General features: G+C 39.6%; 1 protein-coding gene across 1 annotated transcript in view; it reads right to left on the minus strand.

Annotated features, from left to right (window-relative positions):
• Positions 1-215: 215 nt before the first annotated feature.
• LOC117289883 (unconventional myosin-XIX-like) overlaps positions 216-27,848 on the minus strand; it is a 30,760-nt gene continuing 3,127 nt past the window's right edge. The window contains exons 2-22 of the mRNA XM_033771071.1: positions 27,567-27,614; positions 21,332-21,436; positions 20,311-20,419; positions 19,633-19,778; positions 18,775-18,888; positions 17,632-17,690; positions 16,411-16,554; positions 15,233-15,335; positions 14,623-14,811; positions 13,756-13,843; positions 12,927-13,113; positions 11,806-11,995; positions 10,762-10,872; positions 9,678-9,854; positions 8,755-8,847; positions 7,167-7,223; positions 4,721-4,899; positions 3,147-3,357; positions 1,696-1,825; positions 1,294-1,541; positions 216-712 (exon numbers count right to left, since the gene is read on the minus strand). Of these exons, the coding sequence (XP_033626962.1) occupies positions 299-712; positions 1,294-1,541; positions 1,696-1,825; positions 3,147-3,357; positions 4,721-4,899; positions 7,167-7,223; positions 8,755-8,847; positions 9,678-9,854; positions 10,762-10,872; positions 11,806-11,995; positions 12,927-13,113; positions 13,756-13,843; positions 14,623-14,811; positions 15,233-15,335; positions 16,411-16,554; positions 17,632-17,690; positions 18,775-18,888; positions 19,633-19,778; positions 20,311-20,419; positions 21,332-21,436; positions 27,567-27,614 (3,102 nt within the window). The 3' untranslated portion in view covers positions 216-298. The remainder of the gene's footprint in view (positions 713-1,293; positions 1,542-1,695; positions 1,826-3,146; positions 3,358-4,720; positions 4,900-7,166; positions 7,224-8,754; positions 8,848-9,677; positions 9,855-10,761; positions 10,873-11,805; positions 11,996-12,926; positions 13,114-13,755; positions 13,844-14,622; positions 14,812-15,232; positions 15,336-16,410; positions 16,555-17,631; positions 17,691-18,774; positions 18,889-19,632; positions 19,779-20,310; positions 20,420-21,331; positions 21,437-27,566; positions 27,615-27,848) is intronic.

Consider the following 27,848-nt stretch of genomic DNA (forward strand, 5'->3'; position numbering starts at 1 on the left):
AAATCATACTCCTATCCCTTACCTTCAAATCATTTATTTTCTATGGGTGCGTTCAATTAGATTCCCGTGTCGACCCTTCGGTGCTGACTCAAGTGAACCCCTGACATAAGCTAACCGAACGATCACACTCGCCCTCTCATGGTGACGTCATGCACCTCGGGCCAGCCCCAAGTGACCCACTCCACAAGCAGGGCACTAGGGGCTGATCCAGGTGTGCCCCTGGAATGACGTCAGAGTTCTGCGAACGCACCGGGGTCGACACGGGGAAGCTAATCGAACGCACCAAATGGCTCACCCACTAGAGTTGTACTGGTCCTTTCAGGAGTAGAGCCGTCACAATAGCACCCAGTGCAAAGTCTACTGCAGGTTTCTTCAGTATGCCAATCAAAGTCCCGGAGAGACCAGTTCGGCGAGTCTCATCCGAGCCCGCCATCCTCTCCGCCGTCCCCGATTCCAGCGTGTCATCATCCTCATCCAGATCGTCTTCATAGTGGTCCTCAAGATGCTGCACTCGGCTGGTCATCTCCTGGGTCTTGCTGCACCGTCGGGGTAGGATCCCGGCGCTGAACAGGCCGTACTGATGATGATGAGTGGGGGCCGTCAGGTCCAACAGTCCCCCTGAGAGTGTCCTTAGCGTCTCGGACTTGCGGCATGGCGAGGACCTCGTCAAAGACTCCACTCCTGAGAGCCTGTCTCTGCATTCCATAAACTCCTTGGGAGAAAAAATAAACAAATGATATCGTCCCATGAAGCATTGATCACTAAAGCTTTCTTGCATTCTTCATTCCTTGTCACATTCTCTTTGTTCAATTTTAACTTCATAGAGCTGCACTTCAGAGACCATCATTTCTGTGTAATCAACATCAAACGCCCAGACATGACTGATAGTGTTCAGCTTTTGACATAGCCTTTTCTTGTAAAAATGTCTGTAAAACTCAATCTGGAACAGATATTTGGTTTTGTTTTAAAAATAAAGATACTATGTAAACACGGGAAAAATTGAAAAATGTCAATTCAGATCATGAGCTTTATTTTGACTCTTTTCGGTTAAGTGGAAGTAGGTCAGATATTGCAGCCATTCCCATGCAGAATTTAACCTTCCTATGACGACTAATGAATGACAGAAAAACGAACCAGCTTTCGCATTGCGTTGTTATTGAGTTCACATTGAAACACAATTTTCCACATCAATATTGTTAGCGTCCTTTCTCCGATAACATTTCACTACGCCCTTCCAAGCACACGGCAACAAAATTTTTGGGGAAAAAAAAATCTTCAGGTTAATCCACTGACCTCATCACTTGAGGTGCTATCATCAAATGGAGCCAAGCTGCCATCATGCTGTGTTACAGACCCCTGACTAGTCTCCCCTTCAAGCAGTGAACCATCATCACTGTGTCCCAACAGCAACCCCTGCCTAGCCTCCAGCTCTTCCCTCATCTGTTGACGTCTGATGCAGAATTCCAGCATGGCTTGCTGTATGACTCGGGCAGCGTCGTTCATAACCACTAGGCACTCCCGAACTTTCCAGCCACGATAAGCTTAAAACCAAAAATGATAAGAAACAAAGTTTACCATCAAATTTAAGATTTTTTAGAACATGGGACATATCTAGCCAATGTAAAAACTGAAGGTTCATTCGAAGAAAGAAACTTTGTCTTGCTCTTGCAGCACCTGTAAGTAAGTAATACATACCTGCTTGTATTAGAACTGCTGCCTTGAGTTGTCGATCGCTCTGTTGCTTTAGATATCTTCTCCACCATCGCTGGATGCATGTCACAACCTTTGACATCACTAGTGCCCTCTGACCTTCCAACTCTTCAAGCTAGTGCATTGGAAAAACCAAAAATTAGTTTAGAGTAAAGCACATTGTAGTATCCTTGCACTACACACTAACACTGTAGAGCTACCCAATCTATAGACATGTGTTTCTCATCCACATTCCAATATCATGATCCAACTAATGAATATGCATATAGAGACCACCACCCCATGCAGTGATTGTACCCTTGAAACAGTAGCCCATTGATAAGTATATATCTTACATTGTATGTGTACTATAAGCAAGACATGTGTGAGACACAATAAACCAAGCAAGCATCAAAGCAACAGCTCTTGTAGAACTCAAGACATTACACACATGTTCAGAGTAAACTCATTCGTGGTGTTTGAAGGGATACAATGTACCTAAGCAGAGCTGCTAACATTTGCATCTTGAAGGTCTCGTGTGCTGTGTAATGCACATAAAATAACCCAGAGCACTTATAAATAATAATAACAAATTCTTATATAGCGCATTTCACAATAAACCGTATCAATGCGCTTTACATTAGTCCCCTGGTCATTGGGCCAATAAACATCCCTTTAATCTTTCTCAGCTCCCAATAGGGAGTATACAGCCCCGAGCTGCCATGGCGCTCCGAAAGCTTTTCATTAACAATATCAACCTCTACCCTCCCAGGTACCCATTTATACCCCTGGGTGCAGAGAAGCAATTATAGTAAAGTATCTTGCTCAAGGACACAAGTGTCACGACCGGGATTCGAACCCACACTCCGGTGAATTAGCACCACAACTTGAATTCGATGCTCTTAACCACTCGGCCGTGACACTCTACAAACTTATCTTAAAGAGAAGGGGAAGGGGTTCGTCTCGCTGTTCCTGGTCTAATTGACAGCACATTGCGGCACAGCATCTTGTAAACCATTACATGGTGCTTTAAATGAATTGGTCTCATACTTGAAGACGTAGCTCCCCAAAGGGGTGTACCATCAAGCAGGCCTGAATCCTTGATTCTGATTGGTCGATCCATAGCAACAAGGAGGTGATATAAACTTATATCGCACAGCTATTATCACACCCTGCGTATTGTGTGCCGAGAAGTTTTTGTCAATTCAAAAGTGGCGCGTTTGCGTCAAATGCTGATCGCCACATGCGTTGCTTGAAGTTTGCTTGAAAATAAATTTGTTATCACACGCTCGCTCGTGGAAATACAGACAAAATATAGCACATCTGTCTTCCATATCCAATGGCCTCAATGGATATGGTCTGCAGTAGTGTTGTTTTTTTTGTATTCCACATGCACTTGTACTGTGATAAATACTATGAGCACCCATTATTATTATTGTTTTTATTATCGTGATTACCTGACCATCGCGTAGGAATATCTTTGTCTTTCCAAACTGCGCCGTTGCAGGTTCGTTCTCACGATCCTCCTCCAGATGGAAGATTCTCTCCATGACGGAAACGCACATTCTCTTGCTAGCCTCTCGACTTCCGCTAGATTCTTCTCCATTCATCTTGCCACCATTGAGATGGAGAACTCTGTAGCGATCGTAAAACTCTGTGTAGGGCATTCTAAGAATTAAAATAAAAACAATTAAGAGCCAATTGTGAGATTAAAGGGTCTATGTACTTTTTTCTAACACAAAACACAATGTCCACAGACTTACATTAGACTTAGTTTGAAGATAATGATGGTAGAAAGCTTCCCTTAAAATATTACTTACTGAGGTGCTGTAGTTTTTGAGAAATGAGTAAAACAATGTCACGGCAAACGCCTTCAGTGCCTCTGTGAAGAATTAGGACCAGACATTGCTGTTTCACCCATTAAGAAAATCAAGGGCTACCCTAGGTGATCAGGCATTTTGTACACGCTGCTCCAAAACTATGGAACAATCTCCCTCCTTGATGACTTTCAATCAAAGTTAAAAACCAATTTGTTTACTTCAAGCAACTAATTCATTCTTGCTCTGTTTGTGTATTTGTTTTTTTCATTATTCTCTGTATTTTATTAACGTTCTTGTATTGGGCAGTAGAGTATATTAAAATAGGTCACGGCACAATAAAAATGTCCGTATTATTCATGCAAATAGATTTTGATAGATGCCAATGATGGAGTAAAGGCCGAGTCACACTGCAGCGATAATGAAAACGATCATGACGCAAAGAGAACGCATTATATTGGTTGAATGAGCGCGTGCGTATTCTGCGTGGAGCAATTCAACCAATAGAATGCGTTTTCTTTAACAATCATAATAAAAGAGTATTTATATAGTGCCTTATGCCAGGCCTCAAGACGCTTTCCACTAAAATACAATGTTTTAAAAGCAACACTAAATAATAATTAATAATAATAATAATAATTTGGGGGGCTAATCGTCCTTACTCGCAGCTAAGAGCTGAATTGCGAAGGACGCGGCTACAACGTGTTCGAGAAGCAGGCATGCAAGGGCGCATTCAGCTGCCAGCCACATCAACCCAATATGACCACGGAGCACAGCCAAGATCGAAAGTGTTTGATTTTTTCCTGAGGGAGGAAAACCGGATAGTCTGGAAAACCCTCGTGGCACAGCAGAGAACCAACGCACAACTCAACTCACATATGGCCCCGACCGGGAATCGAACCGGGGTCACCTTGGTGAGAGGCGAGCGCTTTACGCACAAGCCAACCGTGCCACCCAAATAGAGACAAGGCAGTCTAAAAATCACAAAAAGAGTAAACAAATTAAAATTAACACAACCACCAGGAGCAAACCATGATTAAAAAATACTAGAGGTAAGAGGTTACCAGCACCTCGCCCTAACGACAAGAACCTAAGCAACAACATACTTAAAATAATTAAATACAATGACAAAATTTAATTTTGGGCCGTGATCGTTATCGCTGCAGTGTGACTCGGCCTTTATGGTGGTAATGGAAGGTTTTCACTGCACAGACCTTGCTGGGAAGCCCTTGGCGCTGATGGCGATTGTCTCCAGCACTCCACAGGCCCTGAGTTGACTGACTACATGGTTGCTGTCAAAGTCCCCAGGTTGACAGGTCAGGTTGGGCTTGATGCAGCGGATGTAGTGAGGGGCTGTAGACCTCAGGGTACCCATCAAGCTGTCCAGAGACGTCTGGTGAAAAAAGAAATATCATCGGTCAATATAGGGTGTGTTCCACTAGCTTCCCTGGGTCGACCCGATCGCCCCCCGGTGCATTCGAATAGCTTGGATGGACGTCATTCCAGGGGCTCACCCGGGTCAGCCCCCAGTGCCTAATGTGGAGCGTGTCACTTGGGGCTGGCCCGAGGTGCATGACGTCACCACGAGAGGGCGAGTGTGATCGTTCGATTAGCTCTTGTCAGGGGCTCAACCGGATGAGCACTGCGGGGTCGGCATGGGGAAGCTAACTGAACGCAACCATAGACTTGTTTTGCAGTAACACCATGTGTGTGTCTACTTGCCAGGTAGAGTTTGTTCTTAGAGAACTGTCTCGCTTTATTCTACTCCCGCGGAATAGATTTATCAGATGTTCAGGAGACTTCTCAGCTCTGAATAGAACTGTCCTGCTTTTTAACTACATGTACTACCCGGGCGGAAGGTAGAAAATGGGCTGGAACTACTACTTTAGCTTATTATAGGATCGTGGAAGGTAGAAAATGGGCTGGAACTACTACTTTAGCTTATTATAGGATCGTGGAAGGTAGAAAATCGGCTGAAACTACTACTTTAGCTTATTATAGGATCGTGGAAGGTAGAAAATCGGCTGAAACTACTACTTTAGCTTATTATAGGATCGTGGAAGGTAGAAAATCGGCTGAAACTACTACTTTAGCTTATTATAGGATCGTGGAAGGTAGAAAATCGGCTGGAACTACTACTTTAGCTTATTATAGGATCGTGGAAGGTAGAAAATGGGCTGGAACTACTACTTTAGCTTATTATAGGATCGTGGAAGGTATAAAATGGGCTGGAACTACTACTTTAGCTTATTATAGGATCGTGGAAGGTATAAAATGGGCTGGAACTACTACTTTAGCTTATTATAGGATCGTGGAAGGTATAAAATGGGCTGGAACTACTACTTTAGCTTATTATAGGATCGTGGAAGGTAGAAAATCGGCTGAAACTACTACTTTAGCTTATTATAGGATCGTGGAAGGTATAAAATGGGCTGGAACTACTACTTTAGCTTATTATAGGATCGTGGAAGGTAGAAAATGGGCTGGAACTACTACTTTAGCTTATTATAGGATCGTGGAAGGTAGAAAATCGGCTGAAACTACTACTTTAGCTTATTATAGGATCGTGGAAGGTAGAAAATCGGCTGAAACTACTACTTTAGCTTATTATAGGATCGTGGAAGGTAGAAAATCGGCTGAAACTACTACTTTAGCTTATTATAGGATCGTGGAAGGTAGAAAATCGGCTGAAACTACTACTTTAGCTTATTATAGGATCGTGGAAGGTAGAAAATCGGCTGAAACTACTACTTTAGCTTATTATAGGATCGTGGAAGGTAGAAAATCGGCTGAAACTACTACTTTAGCTTATTATAGGATCGTGGAAGGTAGAAAATCGGCTGAAACTACTACTTTAGCTTATTATAGGATCGTGGAAGGTAGAAAATCGGCTGAAACTACTACTTTAGCTTATTATAGGATCGTGGAAGGTAGAAAATCGGCTGAAACTACTACTTTAGCTTATTATAGGATCGTGGAAGGTAGAAAATCGGCTGAAACTACTACTTTAGCTTATTATAGGATCGTGGAAGGTAGAAAGTCGGCTGAAACTACTACTTTAGCTTATTATAGGATCGTGGAAGGTAGAAAATCGGCTGAAACTACTACTTTAGCTTATTATAGGATCGTGGAAGGTAGAAAATCGGCTGAAACTACTACTTTAGCTTATTATAGGATCGTGGAAGGTAGAAAATCGGCTGAAACTACTACTTTAGCTTATTATAGGATCGTGGAAGGTAGAAAATCGGCTGAAACTACTACTTTAGCTTATTATAGGATCGTGGAAGGTAGAAAATCGGCTGAAACTACTACTTTAGCTTATTATAGGATCGTGATTACTACCACGGAATGAGTTCATATTTGTTTCACTGTTTCGACTAGCTTGCCTTTGTTTCAACGGTCAGTTAACAAAAATATTGCATCTCTATTTCTTTATAATGTTGTATTTGCAGGACTTTAAATTTGGTTGGAGTACAATCAGGTGAGGTTGGGTTGGCAGAATGGTAACTATTCTTCCACCATTATTCTTCTATTGGTTCACATCCAACCCGGGGCACTATGTGGATTGGGTTTTCACTCAGTCCCTAACCTGACTAAGTGGATTTTCCCTGGAGTAAGTCTAAAACCGAAAGTTCCTTATTTTGCATGACTAAGACTTACCTTAAACTTAGAGACCACTGTTTTGGCTGGCACTTTCCCATTCTTTCCAGATTGGTTCTAAATTATGGAAACAAAAGTGCATCCAGAAATGAATGAAAGTTACATCTTCATATTATATTTATTCTGTTGGTAGCTATTCATCAAGTAGGAAGGTATTGTCTGACGAAATAAACATTTTTCTTGATAATAAAATATATGAAAAAACAAAGCATTTATATTGCGTTCTAATTAACAAAGGAAAGTACCAGAGTGCTTCAAACACAATAAACAACAAGCAAAGAGAAATAAACAGATTTTGCAACCAAATCAATTGAACAAGTGGTTCTTAAGAGAATTCTTGAAAAAGTGCATCCAGAAATGAATGAAAGTTACATCTTCATATTATATTTATTCTGTTGGTAGCTATTCATCAAGTAGGAAGGTATTGTCTGACGAAATAAACATTTTTCTTGATAATAAAATATATGAAAAAACAAAGCATTTATATTGCGTTCTAATTAACAAAGGAAAGTACCAGAGTGCTTCAAACACAATAAACAACAAGCAAAGAGAAATAAACAGATTTTGCAACCAAATCAATTGAACAAGTGGTTCTTAAGAGAATTCTTGAAAAAGTGCATCCAGAAATGAATGAAAGTTACATCTTCATATTATATTTATTCTGTTGGTAGCTATTCATCAAGTAGGAAGGTATTGTCTGACGAAATAAACATTTTTCTTGATAATAAAATATATGAAAAAACAAAGCATTTATATTGCGTTCTAATTAACAAAGGAAAGTACCAGAGTGCTTCAAACACAATAAACAACAAGCAAAGAGAAATAAACAGATTTTGCAACCAAATCAATTGAACAAGTGGTTCTTAAGAGAATTCTTGAATACTGCTAGTGAGCTAGAGTGGCAGATGAACTTTAACCCTTTCAGTGCCAAGGTTGTATATGTAAATGTACAATCTATTTTATGTATTCTGAAAGCTTTAGTATCGTACATGCACAATCGTTTTTATGTAACCAAAATGTGTCATTATTCGTTAATGTGAAACCAATAATACATGTCATCACAAGAGGGCATTATCACTAAAGACTTTGGGCGGTACCAAGTCAACACAAATCAGCAAGACTCATTTTGTTTGGTTAGCAATTAACTGTTCAAAGGAACATTACAGAACTGGTTTTTGCTAACAAAACAGTTGCTGGCTGGGTAAGCACGTTGTGCAATCCACCATACACATAAACTGACAAACCTGTAGAAGTTTGAGATCAATCGGCTATCTGGGTCACGAGAGAATAGTGAAAAACCGATTACAAACTTTGCATTGCATCGATGCCAAAATAAAAATGAATAAAACACTCACTGATTGATAAACTCCAAACGCGAAGTTAGATTGTTCATTTCTCATCAAATATGACATTTCAGACAGAAATATTTCAAGAGATGTTTTCAACTATCATCATCATTAGACCTTGTAAGTTTTATGTAAATCTGTGATCTTCACAATTTTTGTTTCTTACCAATTCTGTAATGTTCCTTTAAACGTGTTACAGAATTTTGAAAACTTTGAAAATCTTCGGCTAGCAATCCTCTTACCTGAATGCCTGCCAGGTCTATCTGCACCAAGTCACAAACGAATGGATTAGCGCTGCTGGCTGCCAGCTCTATCAACTCAATAGGAATGTGATCCTGTGTAGGTAAGCAAATTAATCCATACATTTAATATTCACACATGCTTAAACTCTAAACTAACAAATCAGACAGGGGGGCTTTCACAGGGGGTTTTCATAGAAAGAACTTTTAATATTCAACATGTTTAAACTCTAAACTAACAAATCAGACAGGGGGGCTTTCACAGGGGGCTTTCATAGAAAGAACTTTTGAATTTCAGTTTAATAATAATAATAATTCTACACTAGTGCACTTAAAGCGAAGGTACACGTTTAGTAATTACTCAAAACAAATGTTAACTGAAAAACTGACTTGGTAACGAGCATTGGAGAGCTGTTGATTGTATAAAACATTGTGGGAAGCGACTCCTGAAGTAACAGAGTTTTTGAAAAAGAGGTAATTTCTCACTAAAATATTAAAAGACTTCTAGCTAGAAGTCTTTTACTCCTATCTGAAAGCACACAAATTCGTCCAATAAGGTAATTTTTTCTTTCATCATTTTCTCCCAACTCTGATGACCAATTGAGCTCAAATTTTCACAGGTTTGTTATTTTATGCATATGTTGAGATACACCAAGTGAGAACGCTGGTCTTTGACAATTGCCAATAGTTTACCTTCCCTTTAAACTCTAAACTAACAAATCAGACAGGGGGGCTTTCAAAGTGGGCTTTCATAGAAAGAACTTTTGAATTTCAGTTTATTAATAAACAATAATTCTACACTAGTGCACTTAATCTAGATAACACAAACTTTAAAAGTCAACCAAACATTTCCTATACTATGTTCTTTTGGAGAATTGTTTGTTGCTCATCATGACGGGTGACACATTCCCCAAATCGTTCCTTACCTTGTTTTTCTCAATCAGCCCGTCTACACTGTATGTGACGTCTTGAGCATAGTGCTTGATGACAAATGCAGCGTGTCTGACGGAGACAGGTGGTTTACAAATGTAGCTGCCACGGATACCATCAACAAGTCTGCTACCGAATGCTGAGACATCCCTCTGCCGATTCAGGCGACATTCCTGCATGGATGCAAATCAGAAAACATTTCTATCAAATTCCATCTACCTCTTCATCTTCTGGATTCTGGCGCCAACTTAAATAAAAACGCTGAAGACTGTTATGAGACACATTGTGATGAGTGCAAAATACTCTTCTCTTTGGCATGGGGGCTGTAAAATGCAGGATGTTTTATTTAAAGCTGTATGAGGCTTTATGAAGATGTAGAGTAGAAGAGCAGTGAAGAAAAAGCAGAAGTAGAGAGACTGAATTGGGCATTGTTCATGTACACTGGGCTATTAACCGGAGAATGACTGAGAATAAGGGAATCAATGCGTGGTGAAGAGGTTTTCAACTAGTGGTTCAAACCCGCTGTGGCCTGGTTCTTGATAATTTTACCAACACTTTTTGGTCAAAAAGTAAAATAAATGCACAAATTATAATTGTTCAATGATTTCTTTCAACGCAACACCCCTCCAACTATGAAATGGTAAGGCCCTCGGGTAAACAACTCCTTATAAGGAGACTGCTGTGCGTGTCCCGCATATCGCGTGATGTGGCATAACTGTTCCAGCCGCTGCTCTTGACCAATAGGAATGAAGAAACTGTCCTAAGCACAGGTGCAAGCTCGCGTGTCACGCCCATGAATTAACACTTTTTACTGGTGTTATATCATCCCTTCAAACAACCCCTCGTGATGCTCTCTCTGTCTTAGGTATTTATGAATGGAAAATAAGACACTATATATTGGTTAGGAAGGGTCAGTGTGACATGGTCAGTGAGAATGAGGGTAGCCAGAGGTGATTTAACAAACCCATAAATTTGTCCAGTCTGGACACTGGTGTATGGGTTGGCATTGCATTAATTGGGATGGGCTTTATCAAGCCATCTTAGGGGAGTAATAGTGAAAAGGTTGTGTTGAACTGTTACCTCATTCATGAGAGAGAAGACGCTTGATTTGCCCTCGATGACATCTAGACACGGCTGGTTGTCGGTGAACGAGAACAAATGCCATGGGATACCTTCAGCTGTGTACTCCTCCTGCAGACAGAAAAAACAAATTATCAACATTCATTAAAAAAAAATCGGAGTTTGACCACAACAACTCAGAATAATAATAATAATAAGACTTGTAATGCGCACATATCCACCCTGCTGGGTGTTCAAGGCGCAGAAAGTTAACATCCTTTTCAGTAAATTGAATTACTTGGGTCAGTAAAAGCAAAGTTTACCTTTGTTTTGTTTTAACCATTTGAATGTTTTAATCCTTTATAAATGTAAGGTGTATACAATAAAACTAACTGTAGTTTCTGTTATTTTGACGAGGTCCCTAAGGCTAACTAGTCCGTCCAACCAGTGAAAAACAAAGAGAAGGGGAAACCAGCAGTTATCTTTTGTGGGACAATCTTGCTCAACCTGCATGTCAAGAATGAAACACACAGTGCATAATGAGCTTGACGCCCGTTACTGTGCCCTCCAAATCTTACACCCAAGTAAATTGGAATCTTACAAGCATGTAATTGGTAATGGAGGGAGGCAAAATATTTCAAATTGGTCTTCAATTCATCAGGCATAATCCCCTTGCTTAAAGCAAGAATAAACCTTTGGTTTTTGAAACCCGTTTTATTTCAGCAGAAAGAATCCCCAAGAAATTGGGCCGTACAGCGTCTAGTTTCAACTGCATCCACTTTTACATTAAGCAATAAAAGCACTACAGAGCCACTCTGTGCAAAATATAGTGTAGAAGGTACACTGTGCGGGGCGAGGAAATTTTTGTCTGTGTTTACTAGACTGTAATTCTGTTCTGTGTAAACTTCAGCCGAGCATGCAACTTGATTTTATTTTACACAGGGTTATTTGTAACGGCGAATTTAAACTTCATTAAAGGAAGAGTTGCATGTCTGTTAAAATACAAGATTCCACATAATGTCAAAAACATCAAATAAAGGGTTAACAAAAATGAATATGACCTACCTGCTCCGATCGCAAGAAGTGTGCCACAAAGTGCTGCTGGAGTTTCTCATTTGCATAATTTATGCAGAGTTGTTCTAGGCTGTTTGATTGGAAGCTCTCGAACCCATAGATGTCCAACAGACCAATGAATGATCGCCACTGGCCGGCACAGGTGGTCTTATTGATGAAGGTCACCAACCACACAAACAATCTTCGGATAAGAGAAAAGTTTTAACTTTGTGTTATTGTCTTGTAAAGGCACTGGACACTATTGGTAATTACTCAAAATAATTGTTAGCATAAAAACTTACTTGGTAACAAGCACACAAGATTAATAAAATGGCAATAAACTGAATAAGGTTAGACGTTTCAGTGAAATAAAAATATATACATTTATTTACAAGAACAATTGTCAAATAGCCAAATCAGACAAGCACCAATGCGGTCATCTGGTAGGCCAACTCAAAAACTGCTCTTCAGGAGTAGGAAAGTAAAGTATAATAAATGTGCATAAATTAACAAACCTGTGAACATTTGGACTCAATTGGTCATCGAAGTTGCAAGAGAATAATGAAAGAAAAAACACCCTTGTTGCAAAAATTTGTTTGCTTTCAGATGCCTAACAAAGGCATCAGACCTGAAGTATTTTTGAAATTGTTTCAAATGTTTCAACCTGATTAAAGGCAGTGGACACTATTGGTAATTACTCAAAATAATTATTATCATAAAACCTTACTTGGTAACGAGTAATGGGGAGAGGTTGGTAGTATAAAACATTGTGAGAAACGGCTTCCTCTGAAGCGAAGTAGTTTGAGAGAAAGAAGTAGTTTTCCATGAAATTGACTTCGAGACCTCAAATTTAGAATTTGAGGTCTCGAATTCAAGCATCTGAGAGCACACAACTTCGTGTGACAAGGGTGTTTTTTCTTTCATAGTAATCTTGCAACTTCAATCAAGCTCAAATTTTCACAGGTTTGTTGTTTTATGCATATGTTGAGATACACCAAGTGAGAACATTGGTCTTTGACAATTACCAATAGTGTCCGGTGTCTTTAATAAGTTTTATCGCCTATTTTGAATAACATGAACATGAACTTTTACGCTTCACAAACAAAAGAAATTCTGCTCAGGAATATATGTACCTTGCGTATAACAGTTTAGCCATGCAATCCCGTCTGTTTCCGGCCTCCTCCGCTGTACAGGGTCTCATGAAAATGCTCTTTCTCTTGCTGTGGGATGCAGTGATCTTCCTAAACATCAGACACTTCTCTAGCTGCTCCGGGTCCAGACCCAGGAGTTCTGTCGCAAACTTTGACGACAGTAGGTAATCTAAACATGGGAAATGAGAGCAAAGTCAGCTAACATTTAATTTAATTTAATTTAATAATAATAATAATTACTAGTTCTTGTATACATGTAGGGCATTTAACAACAACCGTATCAACGGGCTTTACACTTGTGCCCTGGTCATTGGGCCAATAAAATTCAATTAATCTTTCTCAGCTCCCTGGGGAGTATACTGCCCTGAGCTACCGTGGCGCTCAGAGGGCTTTTTCAAACACAATATCAACCTCTACCCTCGCATACACTTATTTAAACACCTGTCATTTTGTTGGGAAAGTTTTTCATTGCCTGTTGTTGCTGAGCGCCACGATCTAGATGGAATGGTGCTATACAAATCTGGTTATTATTATTAAAGTAAAATTTAGCCCTGAAATCATCATATGAAAGTTAAATAAATGAGTACATTTGACAAAAGTTGCTGGTAAGGAAGAAAAGTAGTGCGAATACAGTTGACAAAGATTTTATGATAAGGAAGAGTGGGTATTGAATGCAGCTGACAACATAAGTCGCTAGCTACACTAAAGAAATGGTTGAATTGGTCCTTGATGTGAACTTTCAAGTTGGTGAAATGAAAACCGGAGCGCTGGGAACTTCCTTTGGCTGTTGGCTGGAAACAAAATATATTACCTTTATTGTCTTCATCCACTTCGCAGGGTTCCAGCTCGCCATCGCTGGTGAAGCAGATATTACCGAGGTGCAGCAGGCCAGACAGTACCTAGCGACAGAGAGTTGCCAAAGAAATAACAAATCATTCACATTTCAAGATAGTCAGAAAAAGAGTTAGAGCCTTGGAGAGGTTTATCTCCAGAGATAAAACAGTTGGCCTGAACATCTGACGTTACACTTTATGAAGGCAGTGGACTAATAATTATTAGTATAAAACCTCACTTGGTAACAAAGTAACGGAGAGCTGTTGATAGTATAAAACATTGTGAGATACGGCTCCCTCGGAGGTAACGTAGTTTTTGAGAAAGAAGTAATTTTCCACGAATTTGATTTCAAGACTTCAGATTTAGAATTTGAGGTCTCGAAATCAGGTCTAAAAGCATACAACTTTGTGTGACAAGGGTGTTTTTTCTTTCATTATTACCTCGCAACTTCAATTGAGCTCAAATTTTTACAGGTTTGTTATTTTATGAATATGTTGAGAAACATGTACACCAAGTGAGAAGACTGGTCTTTGACAATAACCAATAGTGTCCAGTGTCTTTAAGGCTTGTTAATTATGCCTACTCCTGAGGCGGATTCCGTAGGAATGTAGACAAGGGTATCAACCACTAGAGGAGCCTGGCTGGTAGAGCAGAATGCACCACCTTCCCAAAAAGCAGTTATGGTGAAGTGCCTTGCTCAAGGGCACAAGTGTCAAGATTCAAACCCATACTCTGCTGCTGAAAACACCGGAGTTTGAGTCCGGTAAGCTTGACCGCTCGGCAACGACACACCAACAGACATGCAGATAAGGATCTCAGACTTGAAGTAAAGTCTATGTTTTACCTGGAATATATCCCTCTGATGGTTAGCAGAGAGGCCCACGTTAGTCATTGCTGCTCTGGTGGACCTGAAGGCATGATGGTCTTCCAGGACCTCGGCCTTGCCGTCACCTACTGGTAGATACCTCAGGCTGTGGTCCTCCTTTCCGAGACCCAACCACTCCTTCTCTTCAGCTGTTGATCCATGATACAACTGCAAGAACATTATTATAATAATAGTTAGTGGATAACAGTACGAGGACCCGGTCTTTACTGCTTGGTAATGACCGGGTTGGTGGCTGGCTGCTGTTAACAGACCAAGCCTGAAGCGATGTCTGATAACACAGTGAACCTTTTCCCTTGTAAAGCAGAGCAAAATGCTATGCAAAATGTGTCAGTTGCAACTCAAAAACATTATTTGCAACTCAATATTAGCATTCACTGTGCACAAAATCTGCTCAGTTGATTGCAAAATGACACCATTCCCTGTAACAGCCTTTTGTCTTTAAGCCATTCGGAAAACTTAGGTCAAAATTTCAGGCCATCAGTTTTCGTCTTTATTTGAAAGAATGCAACAACTCACACAAACCTCAAACCCCAAGACCCAAAACAAAATAAAACAGTAGTTAACATACTTGGTAAAAGATGTGAAAGTTTCTCTCTCCAGAGGACTGGTGAACTACTCTAGTCTTCTCCAATAAGTACGTCTGGATGGAAGCACCAATAATGTGCTGGCCCCTGAAAGAAAACAGGATTCAATACATAATGAAACTGCTCTGCCGACATCAACCTCCTAGATCTCTCTCTGCTCCTCTTCCCAAAACTTCCTCACCACCACCACACGATGTACTAAATCATACGGCTCCAAGGCGTTTTCATACACCTCACCCAATTTGTGGAATGCCCTACAATCTTCACTTAGAACAGCTGATACCCCGGACAATTTCAAATCCAACCTCAAATCCCACATATTTCAACTTGCATTCGCTCGATCTTTGTAAAAAAAAATCAGTTTGTAAAATGCATCTCTTCCAGTTATGTTTTGTGCTATATAAGTTTCATCTACCCAGGAAAAAATTCCCATTGCAAAAAATTAATGGGATTATATGGGATCCGATTGAAAATTTAAATGTGATTAATGTGATGCAATGGGATTGGTGTGGCATTTGGGACATATTCAATGGGATCCACAGGGGATCCTATTGAAAATGTCAATTGGATTCAATGGGAATTTGTTTGTATTTGTATTATTATTATTATTATTATTATTATTATTAAGACAAATAACTAGATTTTGTAACATTAAGGTTAACTTTATATATTTTGTTTTTTTGTCTTTTGCTGTAATGGAGTTTCAGCATGTTTGAGAAGTTGTTTTAAAGCCATTATACACTTTCGGTAAACAGTATTGTCCAAGTCCCACACTTCGTGTATCACAACTTATATATAAAATAACAAACCTGTGAAAATTTAGGCTCAATCGGTCATCGGAGTCGGGAGAAAATAACGGGAAAACCCACTCCTGTTTTCGCGCGTTTCGCCGTGTCATGACATGTGTTTACAAAAAGTAAAGCATTTCATGGAACAATATTTCAAGAGAAGTCTTTCATTGTTACCTTCTGTAAACCCTGTAAATCATTTGTAAATCTGTGATTTTTTTTTCTGTACCGAAAGTGTAATGGCTTTAAGTTTGGATGAATAATTTCCTCTGTGAAAAAAAAAGAAAAAAAGAAAGAAAAAAGCAAATTTTTATATTTTGTAACAGAATCAGTCAAGTGGAAAGAAATATAAGCAGAGGCTTCTTTCTGCTTACCTGTCGAATTGAAGCTGTATGTATTTGCCAAAGCGACTGCTGTTGTGGTTCCTGGCTGTGCCTGCGTTCCCGAATGCCTCTAAGATTGGATTTGAATCTAGAATCCTTCTCTCGATGCAGTCACCGGGGGACGGCTCAAAACCGCTGTAGATAAACAACAGAGATTCAATTCAATTCAATCCAATGTAGTGTAACATTTACTTCCATACTCACAATAAGAAACAATTTGAGCCCATCCTAAGTTAGGACGAGTTACTCCTTTTACATTGATCCCAGTGTTTCGTGAAATCGGCTGCCCATGTTATTCCCAGTGTCACCATTATACATTAAAACAGGGCTCGCTCTTAACACTAGCCCTGTGTTCATTGTCTAGTGACAACTGCTTCATGTACAGGCTAGTAAACACTCTTGCCCTATGGGCTACTAAAAACTGTGCAACCTTACTTCTTTAAAATGTTTATATTTCTTCCATTCACAGATGTGAATAATACATGGTTTAAATGTGGTAATTTATCAATAAAATAGAAATTAAAAACACCCATATGGACCCAAATAAAGTGTTACAATACAAGCAGAGAGTAAACATAACCAATGATATTGATAGTGAAAAAATGTAAACATGTCAGTTGTGAATAAGGAGGCTGTTCAAATAAGCCAAGGATTGTGGGGGACTTTGCCCTCGGGCCTGTGGTCCTGTTTAAAATTGAAGCCCTGGAGTGCAGGGCCCAATTTCGTAGAGCTGCTAAGCACAAAAATTTGCTCAGCATAAAATTTCTTCCTGGATAAAAACAGGGTTACCAACTAAATTTTCATTTATTACATATTGCTTGTTACTGGTATTCAGCTGTTGTTTGCTTATCCCGCAAAACACGTAGAAATTTGGTTGGTAATCCTGTTTTTTTCAAGGCAAACATTAAATGCTAAGCAAATTTTTGTGCTTAGCAGCTCTAAGAAATTGGGCCCAGATTGCATGTTAAGATTTAGTGCACATCTTATCGAGCACGATCACCTATAAAGTGTGCACTGCACAGTCACACATAAGGAATCTGGTCGGGTTAAGACCCCTTGCATATATGACCGCGTCACAATCTCAGACAGCGTCCTGGCTGTAGTAATAAGAAAGGCCTGTTGGATGAACGTTCTGCGTGGTGGGTCCATTCTATTATTTGACCCTTTGCGCCTATCCAGGGGTTTCCATATAGCAGCGTAAGTATTCCTTACCCAGGATTGTAGACTGCTACAGTGGCAAGGTATTTCATCAGGCAGCGGGCTGTCCAGGTCTGGATAACAAAGATTAGAAGAAAAAAAAAAACAGAAAAAAAAACCCCATAAAGCTTGGGAAACCAAATCAAATGGGTACATTGCCGTCGTTGCACTGCAAAAACTTCCATGGTATTTTTACCACAAACTTTTACTAATGTGCATGGTGCTACAACTCTTACGGCGAGTTTCAGAACGAGCTTACACACTGTTCTTGCGCCAGGCCTGGGATTTCATCCTTCAGAGGGCAAGCAATTTTCACTTTGCAAGGGAATTTCCATTTATATATTTTTCGTTTTTTTTTGTTCTTCTAAGGATCAGCTGAAGAGGAGAGCCTCTCGACAGGAACTGTGTTTCTTTTCCTTCGAGCTCCAGCTGTTTCTTTTTCTTTACTATATTTAAATTGCTCTTTGCTTGGGTTTTTTCCCCAATATTTGTAAGGTAGTGTATTTAAATTGCTTTTTGCTGTATTTGTCAATGTTTTTAACCTTATTAATGTGCATTATTGTAGTTTTGATTCCCGAGAGAAATAAAATAAATAAATAAATAAATAAATTTGAAAATCTTAAAGTCTATAGGAAACTTTTGAATGGGCACAATGGCTTTATACAGCACTGGTTCTATTCAGAACCCTAACTCATTACAGAGGAACATGTAATATACACTGTAGACGCAAACCTCAAAGTCTAGATTGTCTGCACTCCAATCCAAAGGCACTGGACACTTATTGGTAATTAATCAATTCAAAATAATTGTTAGCATAAAAACTTACTAGGCAACAAGCAATGGAGAGCTGTTGATAGTATAAAACATTGTGAGAAACGGTTCCCTCTTAAGTGCACACAGTTTTTGAGAAAGAGGTAATTTCTCACTCAAATAATAAAACACTTCAGCTAAAGCCTTTTATTATGCATCTGAAAGCACACAAAGTTGTGCAACAAGGGTGTTTTTTTTTCATTCATTATTCTTTTGCATCTTCGTTGACCAATTTTCATCGGTTTGTTATTTGATGCATATGTTGGGATACACCACGTGAGAATACCAACATGATCGAAGGTGTCCTGTATAAAACAAATGCTGTATGACCTGTGGTCTTGCACTTACTTTACCAGCTCCGCTCTCTCCGCTAACAATGATGGACTGGTTGAGGGGACCCACGCCATGCTCCATTTGACTGTACGCTCTCTCAGCCACAGCGTACACATGGGGTGCTTTAGTCTGTATAATCCAAGTCATGATAACAATTATTTATTTATTTTGTATATTATTCATTTACACATCCAACAAGCACCAATAACAGGATGAAGGAGACCAGAAACTTAGTGAAAAAAAAAAACTAAGTTTTGTTTGAAGCAAGCCCATAAAGCCATTTTGAGATATGGCGGACACAATGCTAACACTATTAATATTTGGGTAAATTTGTGTGTATATACCCAAACAAAACAGTACACTCCTATCCCGTCCGCCATACCTCAAAAAGGCTTGTAGAAACAACTTAATCACATTTTCCTGATGGGTATTATGTGTAAACTTCTTGTCTATGTTCAAGGAAATTTCATTTAACGATATTACAGTGAGGTATTACTAGGGAGGTTTAGCTGCACGTTCCGTGTAAACTTAGACGTCTCACATTTTTAGCATACGTGAAATTACCACGTCATATGTGACCACACATTTTTTTTTTTTCACGTTCACGTTTTTGCTCACGTAACGTGCAGCTAAATCTCGCTATTATTCAAGTGAAAAACACAAGACCATCGGGCTTGTCAAGTCATGGCTTCAAGGCCTGTGGTCCAGTGTTAAAGTCGAGCGTTGTCACTCCTTAATCACTTTTTTTATAAAGCCTTTTCCAGCGTAAAAATAGGACAAGCAAAATAAACTTTAATCCACCTCTCATTGTTAAGATTGTTTCAGGTGAAACCCCAGGAAGAGTTTGAGTGGATTACCGCAACACCAACTCACCTTAACAGCGCCCTCTCTGTAGCTCTGCACAGCCTCCTCTCCATAGCACCCCTTGACTTCCCTGAAGGGGTTGACCGCTATCAGAGTGATGCCAGCCGAAGTGCTGTAGGCTCCAGTGTGGAAACGGGAACGCAGACAATGAAGGACTGTGAGAAAGTTAGCAATAATAATTCCCAAAATAAAAACAGGATCAGCTGTCAGTTTCACCAAACTCTGCCTAACTCAGGATTAATCGACTTAGGACGAGTTAAGTTTTGTAACCATAGACGTCAGGATGCATTGAACCCATACTAAGTTAGGACGAGTTACTCGTCCTAGTTAGGATGGGTTACTCGTCCTAACTCGAGACAGAATTAGTCCTAACATTTTGTGAAATTGGCTGAAGAGTACATGTGTAGGAGGGTTGGGACATTCAACCGCTTAACTGTTTCAATTGTTAATATACTTTTGGTCGGGCAGTTGTATCAGCGTATCATTCAGACACACTAGCTTGTGCCTGGCGATAGCTGCTTAGCACACAAATTTGCTTAGCATGAAATTTCTTCCTTGATAAAAACGGAAATTTGGTTGGTAATCCTGTTTTTATCAAGAAAGAAATTTCATGCTAAGCAAATTTGTGTGCTTAGCAGCTCCATGAAATTGGGCCCTGATAGTTTTTGACACGGAATGGGCTCTCACCTGCAGCTTCACAGAGTGGGTTCAAAGCCGTCAGATCATCCGTCTCCTCGCAGCTCTTCAGGTTACCACTGATCGATGGGTAGTCTCCTTTTGGTGTCACTACAGACTCCTGGAAAAAAAGGTGAGGGAATGAATGCATGGCTCAAAATTTGGGAGAAACCCCCAAGACTGCTGGGTTTGTAGCTCAAAACATTTTGGGGTAGAAGATTAGATTTTAAATTGAGTAGAAAAAATAGCGTACACAATTTAACAATTGAACTGATATATTGGAAGTTTCAAAGCATTAGCAAGATTTATCCCATTTAGATCATGGGTAAGTATTCTTTTAACAATCAAAAGATTTATATATATTATCTTAAACAAAAGACAAACAGACTTGGGTTTACTGGCCTAACGCTAAAAATCACTGGCCTCAGATCCAGTGTAAAAGTCAAGCCCTTTATTAAACAGAACTTGTCCTTTCGCCTGATTTACCCCCTGCACTGCTGTGAGGTCGTGTCCGAATTGGCTACAGGTACGGCTAGATTTTGCGTCATCATGTGTTGAAGTATGGGACGTCCTTAGCACCAACACCCTTAGCAACAGCCGTAGCCATTGCAACTAATTCGGATACAGCCTCACACATGGCTAATGTTTGACCTACATGTATGGTCTGCAATTTTGGGAGTAAAAATTTTGCGTGCAACAACTAATACACACTGCACAGTAACTGTAATAAGACTGCCAAAATGGTGCTAACAAAATATATTTAAGGCAAAGACATCATGTTCACTTGGTCAGCACCCAATAACCAACAAGTTGCATTTGTGAACCAAATTTCAATGTGATTTTCACTTTTCAGGATTTAGCAAACAACAGCTGAATACTAGTGACAAGCAATATGCAACAAAATGGAAATTTGTTGGTAATCCTGTTTTTATAAAGGAAGAAATTTCATGCTAATAGCAAATTGTTGTGCTTAATAGCAGCTCTATGAAATTGGACCCTGATGGACTGTGGAACCATGGAAACAAAATCTCACCTGACCACTGCTCAGCTTGATGCATAAACTTCCATCTTTTTCAACTGATGTCACTGACGCTGGTAACCAAACTTCAGTGGGATCTCGAACCCACACGTCAAGGCCCTAAAATGAAAGAACAGTTTAAAGGAACATGTTGCCTTGGATCGGTCGAGTTAGTCTTTGGAAAGCGTTTGTAACTGTTTGTTATAAAATGCATTATATGATTAGAAAGATATTTTAAAAGTAGAATAATGATCAGCACAAGTATCACTCGAAATTGCATGGTTTTCCTTTTACCTCGTTTACTCACACGGTCGGCCATTTACATATGGGAGTCAAATTTTTTATGGGAGTCAATATTTTTGACTCCCTTAAATGGCCGACAGTGTTAGTTCGCAAAGTAAAAGGAAAACCACGCAATTTCGAGGCTAATTTGTGTAAATCATCTTTCTAATTAATGCATCTTATAACAAACAGTTACAGACACTTTTCAAAGACCAACTCGATCGATCCAAGATTCCAAGGCAATGTGTTCCTTTAAGCTCGCTTGTCAATCTCAAGTCCTCTGTTTAAAATCTTAACAAACACATACATGAAGAGAAAAATGTCTCAGCCTAAGCTGAACAAGCTAATATAAACTGCTCACAAAAAGTAAGGAAACTTTTTCAATCCAGTATATTTGTTATTATTTAATACTCTCTTTGTATATGTTATATATCATTGCAAAGCTGAACTGTTCCTCTTTAAAATGATACCACAATTGCAATGATTACATGTTGCTGAACTTGACCACATTAATGAGAATGAGACAAAGTCACAAATCAAATGTGCCAAAATTAGCAATTTTGTGTTACCGTGTGAACAATCAAATTGACACTGTAATTCAAACAAGCAAGACAACTTACTGATCTTAATCCACTTTATTGAGACAAGAAGTTTGGTATAGAGCAAGACAACTTACTGATCTTATACACGTAATACACTTTATTGATACAAAAAGTTCAGTAACGAGTGGACAATCCAAAGGCGTTGATGACAGCCTGGCACCTTCTTCTCATGTTGCACACAAGTCTTGTGATGCACTGATGATGAGGGATGGCGTTCCATTCTTCATTAAGGAACCTGGTTAGGTCAGCCACAGTTGATTTATTGGTGGTTCTGGCGCGGACAGCGAGGCCAAGCTGGTCCCACAAATGTTCCATGGGATTCAGGTCTCGACTGTTAGCGGGCCAATCCATCCGGTGCACCCCAACATTTTTCAGGTAGTCAGTCACCAGTCGGGGTCGATGGGGGTGAGCGTTTTCATCGTGAAAGATGGCATTTGGTCCAAGAGTCTGCAAGTATGGGACTGCATTTGGCTGTAGAATATCGTCTTGCAAATACCCATCAAACAAGGTGTTCAGGATGAGGGTTAATTGTGTCCACTGGTGCAAATCTTTGCGTACACTAATAATGGTTCTGAAAAGCTTGCATCGGTTTGATTATTGAGCATTACCTATTGACCATTCACAGACAACGGTAATTTTGGCTCATTTGATTTGTGACTTTGCCTCATTGTTATTCGTGTAGCCAAGTTCAGCAACATGTAATCATTGCAAATGTGGTGTAATTTTAAAGAGGAACAGTTCAGCTTTCCATTGATATATACCATATACAAAGAGAGTATTATATAATAACAAATATACTGGATTGAAAAAAGTTTCCTTACTTTTTGTGAGCAGTTTATTATAAGTCTTGAATAGGGCAGGGCAGCTTCATTGTTTACCGCCTGTAAAAAGATGATAAAGTTTTATAATTCCTAAGAACTTAGGGTAAACTGGGGTAAAAGCGCCCATGGGGTAAAAACGCCCACTTGACTTGTTTCTTCCGCTAGTAAAAAAAAGACAAATAGAATTACTAAATGAAATATATTTCTATTAAGGACAATGCATGGGAAATATAATAAAAAGAAGAATTAAACTCATTAACATGTTTTAAGGATGCATAGTTGCTGTAAAAAAAAAAAAAAATTAAAAAGTTTTGAAAAATGCCTGTCGAAGGTTTAACCTACTAAACCTAAAAAAGAAAAAAAACCAGCACATTGTGTATTTTTTTTATTATTCCATAGTTGATATATATTCAGAAGGGTTAACTACAAAGTAATAAATGATCACAATATTCAAATGAATTTTAATATTTTGCTTACTATTGTTTTGCAAGTGGGCGTTTTTACCCCAGGATAAATCAAGTACCTCGGGGTAAAAACGCCCAGTAGCATCCTTTAACATTGAACTCTATTAAAGCCCCATTAGTCATCAAAAACCTCATTATAAATAATTTGACAGCCAAATTTGTATCTGCCTCATTAACTAACCACCCTTCCCACTTGTTGTCTTTTGTGTTGTCCAACCTCTTTTGGTCATACCAGCCCCTCCCTCTGCCCCCCCCCCCTCCGTCAACCTCTTCTCCGTTCATCTCTTGTTGTCCTGTGTGCTCTGATCTATTTCCACCACTTGACTGTCTCTGTTACAACAGTAGGCCTTACCTATTACTGTTTGAGTGTGTTGTGTCCTCATTAAAATCTGGGAGGTAGATTCTGTCACATGCGCAAAACATGTGAGAGCACATGCGAGAGCACATGTGAAAACACATGCACAGCCTATGGACACACATGCATACATGACATGTTGTACAAGTACTGTATCTTTCAGAAGCCAGTCACACTTGGGGCTCACAGGAAGGACTCTTTTACTGAAGGTAAATATTTCAATTTCAATATTCCTACAAACTTTTAAACAATCTATTAGGCCAGTGTTATGTAGTCAATATTTCTTCATTAAGGCTTGCATACAAGTGCATGTAGGTCTGAAATATTAGGGTCAAGTTGTTAAGATTACATAGACCTACTGGTATTGCGTGTACCAGGCATATGCCTATGAGTTGGTCTTGCTATCCTACCATAGGCCTTGGTGCCTGCATCCACAGCAGCCCACTACATAATTAGTGCTGCCCGTATTTCAAGGGTAAACAGTAACCCTACATGCCCTAGGGCATTTTTCAAGGTGCAAGGTGGCATTGGCTTTATTTAATTGAGTGATTTTTCTTCCCCAACCTTTCGCATTCCAAACACTATTCTGTTGCCTAGCCTTTAGCCTTTCTTACATCTTTTTTTTCAGAGCAAGATGCCTCGACAGTATCAGAAAACTGGTTTGCGACAAAAGTATAGCACAATCACTCTAAAAACTGCCCTCTGCCGAGTGCAGAGAGGTGAAATAAGTCAACGTGAAGCAGAAAGGCAATACAAGATTCCAAGACGAACACTCAGAGAGCACATCGCAGATCCCAATCTTAAATACGGATCAGGAAGAGCTACAGACCTTTCGCATGCAGAGGAGGAACTCTTGGTAACAGCCATTATTGCAGCTGGGGAGTATGCATGTCCAATGGAGAAATCAGATATACTAGACATCACAGAAGAGTATGTCGCATCTCTGGCAAAGAAGACCCGGTTCAAGAATAACCGTCCAGGCGACGATTGGTTCTACGGCTTCACAAGACGCTGGATGACTGAACTTGCTCCTAGAAAACCAGAGGTGTTAACCATCTCTAGGGCTACATCCTGCAATGAGTTTGTCATATCAAAGTTCTTTGACATTTTAGAACAGAAAGTTGATGAGCTAGGAATCCGTGATTCTCCTGCTCAAATCATCAATCTGGATGAGACAGGCTTTGTCACCGATCCAAAATGCAAGAGAGTATTTGTAAAGAAAGGGAAACGCAACCCCAGTGTTGTCATTCCAGGTAGTGGGAAAGAAATGTACACTGTCTTGGGATGTGTTGCTGCAAATGGTAAAGTGTTCCCCCCATATATCCTCTACAAGGCCAAGAACTTGTATGATTCTTGGTGTGTTGGTGGTCCTTATGGTGCAGGGTACTCGACAACTGATTCAGGATGGATGGAAGGGACAACACTGGCCTCATGGTTCGAGAAGCGCTTCTTATACCACGTCAGACACATCAAGAAACCCATTCTGGTTTTGTTCGATGGGCACAGTAGTCACATCACTGTAGATCTAATAACCACAGCCAAAGCACACGATGTGCACCTTCTCTGTATGCCACCGCACTGTTCGCACGTTCTACAACCATTAGATGTTGGTGTGTTTGGCCCTGCCAAAAAAGACTGGAGCAAAATCCTGAAGCGGCACTACAAGGGTAGTCGACTGAAAAGTGTTGACAAGTCAACTTTTCCTGGCCTGCTGAAGCAGCTGTATGCTAAGGCTTTCCGTAAAGAGCATGTTATCTCTGGCTTCATGAAAAGCGGAATATATCCAGTGGACAGACATGCCATTCCCACAGAGAAGCTTCTTCCAGCCAAGGTGTTCTTCCGTCCAGATACAGATACACGTAGGCCTACATGTAGCACGGTACAAGTTAATCAGGACACACAGATGAGTCCAGACCAAGTTGCAGCTTCATGTTCCAGTGTAGATGAAGGTGAGACCACACAGCCAACACTTAGTCCAGCACCTGATCTTTCTTGGGACACACAGAGTCCAGCCCACGTTAGCTCTCCACCAAGTCCATTGGTTTCTCCTTCTAGTGAAGATGACTCCCTCACTGATCCTCTCACGCCAAAGCGAGCAATGAAGGTCGCTGTGCTTAACTCACTTCAGAAACGACAGGCACCAGTTAATGAAAAGAAAAGGGGGAAAGCTGTGAAGAGATCATTTGGGGAATGCCTAACAGACGATGAAGTGGTTGTAAGGCTTCAAACAGAAGAACAAGAAAAACAGAAAAAGAAAGCAGAAATCAAAGCGAAAAAACAACTGGCTAAAAGTAAGAAAGAGCAGCTGCAAAAGAATCGAGAAGTAGCAAAAGAGAAAAAAGACCTAGCACAGAAGAGGAAAATGGAACAAAAGAAAATGCAAGCGACATCGAATGACAACAAACAAGAAACACTAGTAGCGTCACAGGCAGCAGCTTCATCAGGGACAGTACACTCGGCAGGATCTTCTGAAAACGTGATTTCTGCAAATTATCAAGTGGGAGAATATGTGGCAGCTATATATGAGGAGGATTTATACATTGGAGTAGTGATGCTACCAATCACTCCGACTCATGTGACCGTCAAATACATGCTGCCTCGTGGCACCAACAGATTCATTTGGCCAGAAAAAAATGATGACATTCTCCAGACTCGACGCTGTGATATCCTCTGCAAATTACAGACCATCATTCCAACTACTGCACGCCACTGGGGATTAAATCAAGAAGACTTGGCTAAAACTATGGTCAAATTCAATAAATGGCAGATAAATATGCATTGAAATAGCTACTATCACAAAGCAGGCTAGAAACATATATGTAAATTTATGACTAATAACATTGATTTTGCTTGGGGTAAAAACATGATTGACTTTAGTAAGGCATGTTTCAAACTGAATTGACCGAATATGTTTTAAAGTTGCTTGTAAAAGCATGATGTAAGATATAGAGTCAAAGCTTTCTAAGTAATACTGAAAAAAAAGAAAAAAAGAAAGAAAAAAACAGTTTTAGTATGAAATGCGTCTTCTAATCTTAGGTCTTAAAAGAAATATCAGTGATCCAAGCTTGATTTTACAAAGAGCTAAGAATGGCCTTATTTGCAAATCTTTGCAATCTTAACTGACAAGTCATTTTAACATGAGTCTTAGTGCTTTGTGAAATCAGGAGCTTCTGGGACGATTTCCTGGGAACAGTGTGCTTCAGTTATGGGCTTTGTAACCTTAGACCTTTCAAAGTTGGTACATAAAATAAGTGTTAAAGTTTGTTGTGCGTTAATTATGTGCGCTAATGTTTCAACCTTCCACATAAAATTACGGTTTCAAATGATTGAGTTTATAGTTATATAATGAACTAACTGTGTTTAAAAAATTGTTTGTAGTTAGTGTAGGTTCCTCAATATTGAATCAATTGAATAAATATGATTCCACTACAAAAACCTGTATATAATAGCAATCGCTTTTGGGGGTTTACATATGCGCGGGCGTTTTTACCCGGGTCTTGGGCGTTTTTACCCCAACACCCGGGTAAAAACGCCCGCCAAACTTCCTTTCAAAAAGCAAGGAAAATTTCCCTTTATCAACATAGTGAGTTTAATTTTATATTTGCACACAATAGAGGAGATATGTAATGGATAAAACCACACATTAATTTCCCTCTGTCTCCAAGAAATTCGGAGACATTTCTCATAAACTAGAAAAACGGGCGTTTTTACCCCAGTTTACCCTACCTCTCTGTATTGTGGTTTTCGCTTCTGTGGTGTAGCTTTCCTTGGCTTCTGCAAAACATTTGAAAAGGTACATTTTATTGACCAGAACTTTATTCAGAAAATGTTCATTCCATTTTTTTATTTTGTTTTTTCACTTGATTTTCTTTTTTATTTATTACTTGAAAACAAACACAATTTAAGGCTTTTTAAAATATGGGTTTGAATCCGACCAAGCTTACCAGACTTCACAATGACTAATATTTAGAATAAATTAGTATTGTCATATATTGCTGAAATCATACT

This window comes from Asterias rubens, chromosome 5, assembly GCF_902459465.1.
Source record: "Asterias rubens chromosome 5, eAstRub1.3, whole genome shotgun sequence".
Lineage (NCBI taxonomy): Eukaryota > Metazoa > Echinodermata > Asteroidea > Forcipulatida > Asteriidae > Asterias > Asterias rubens.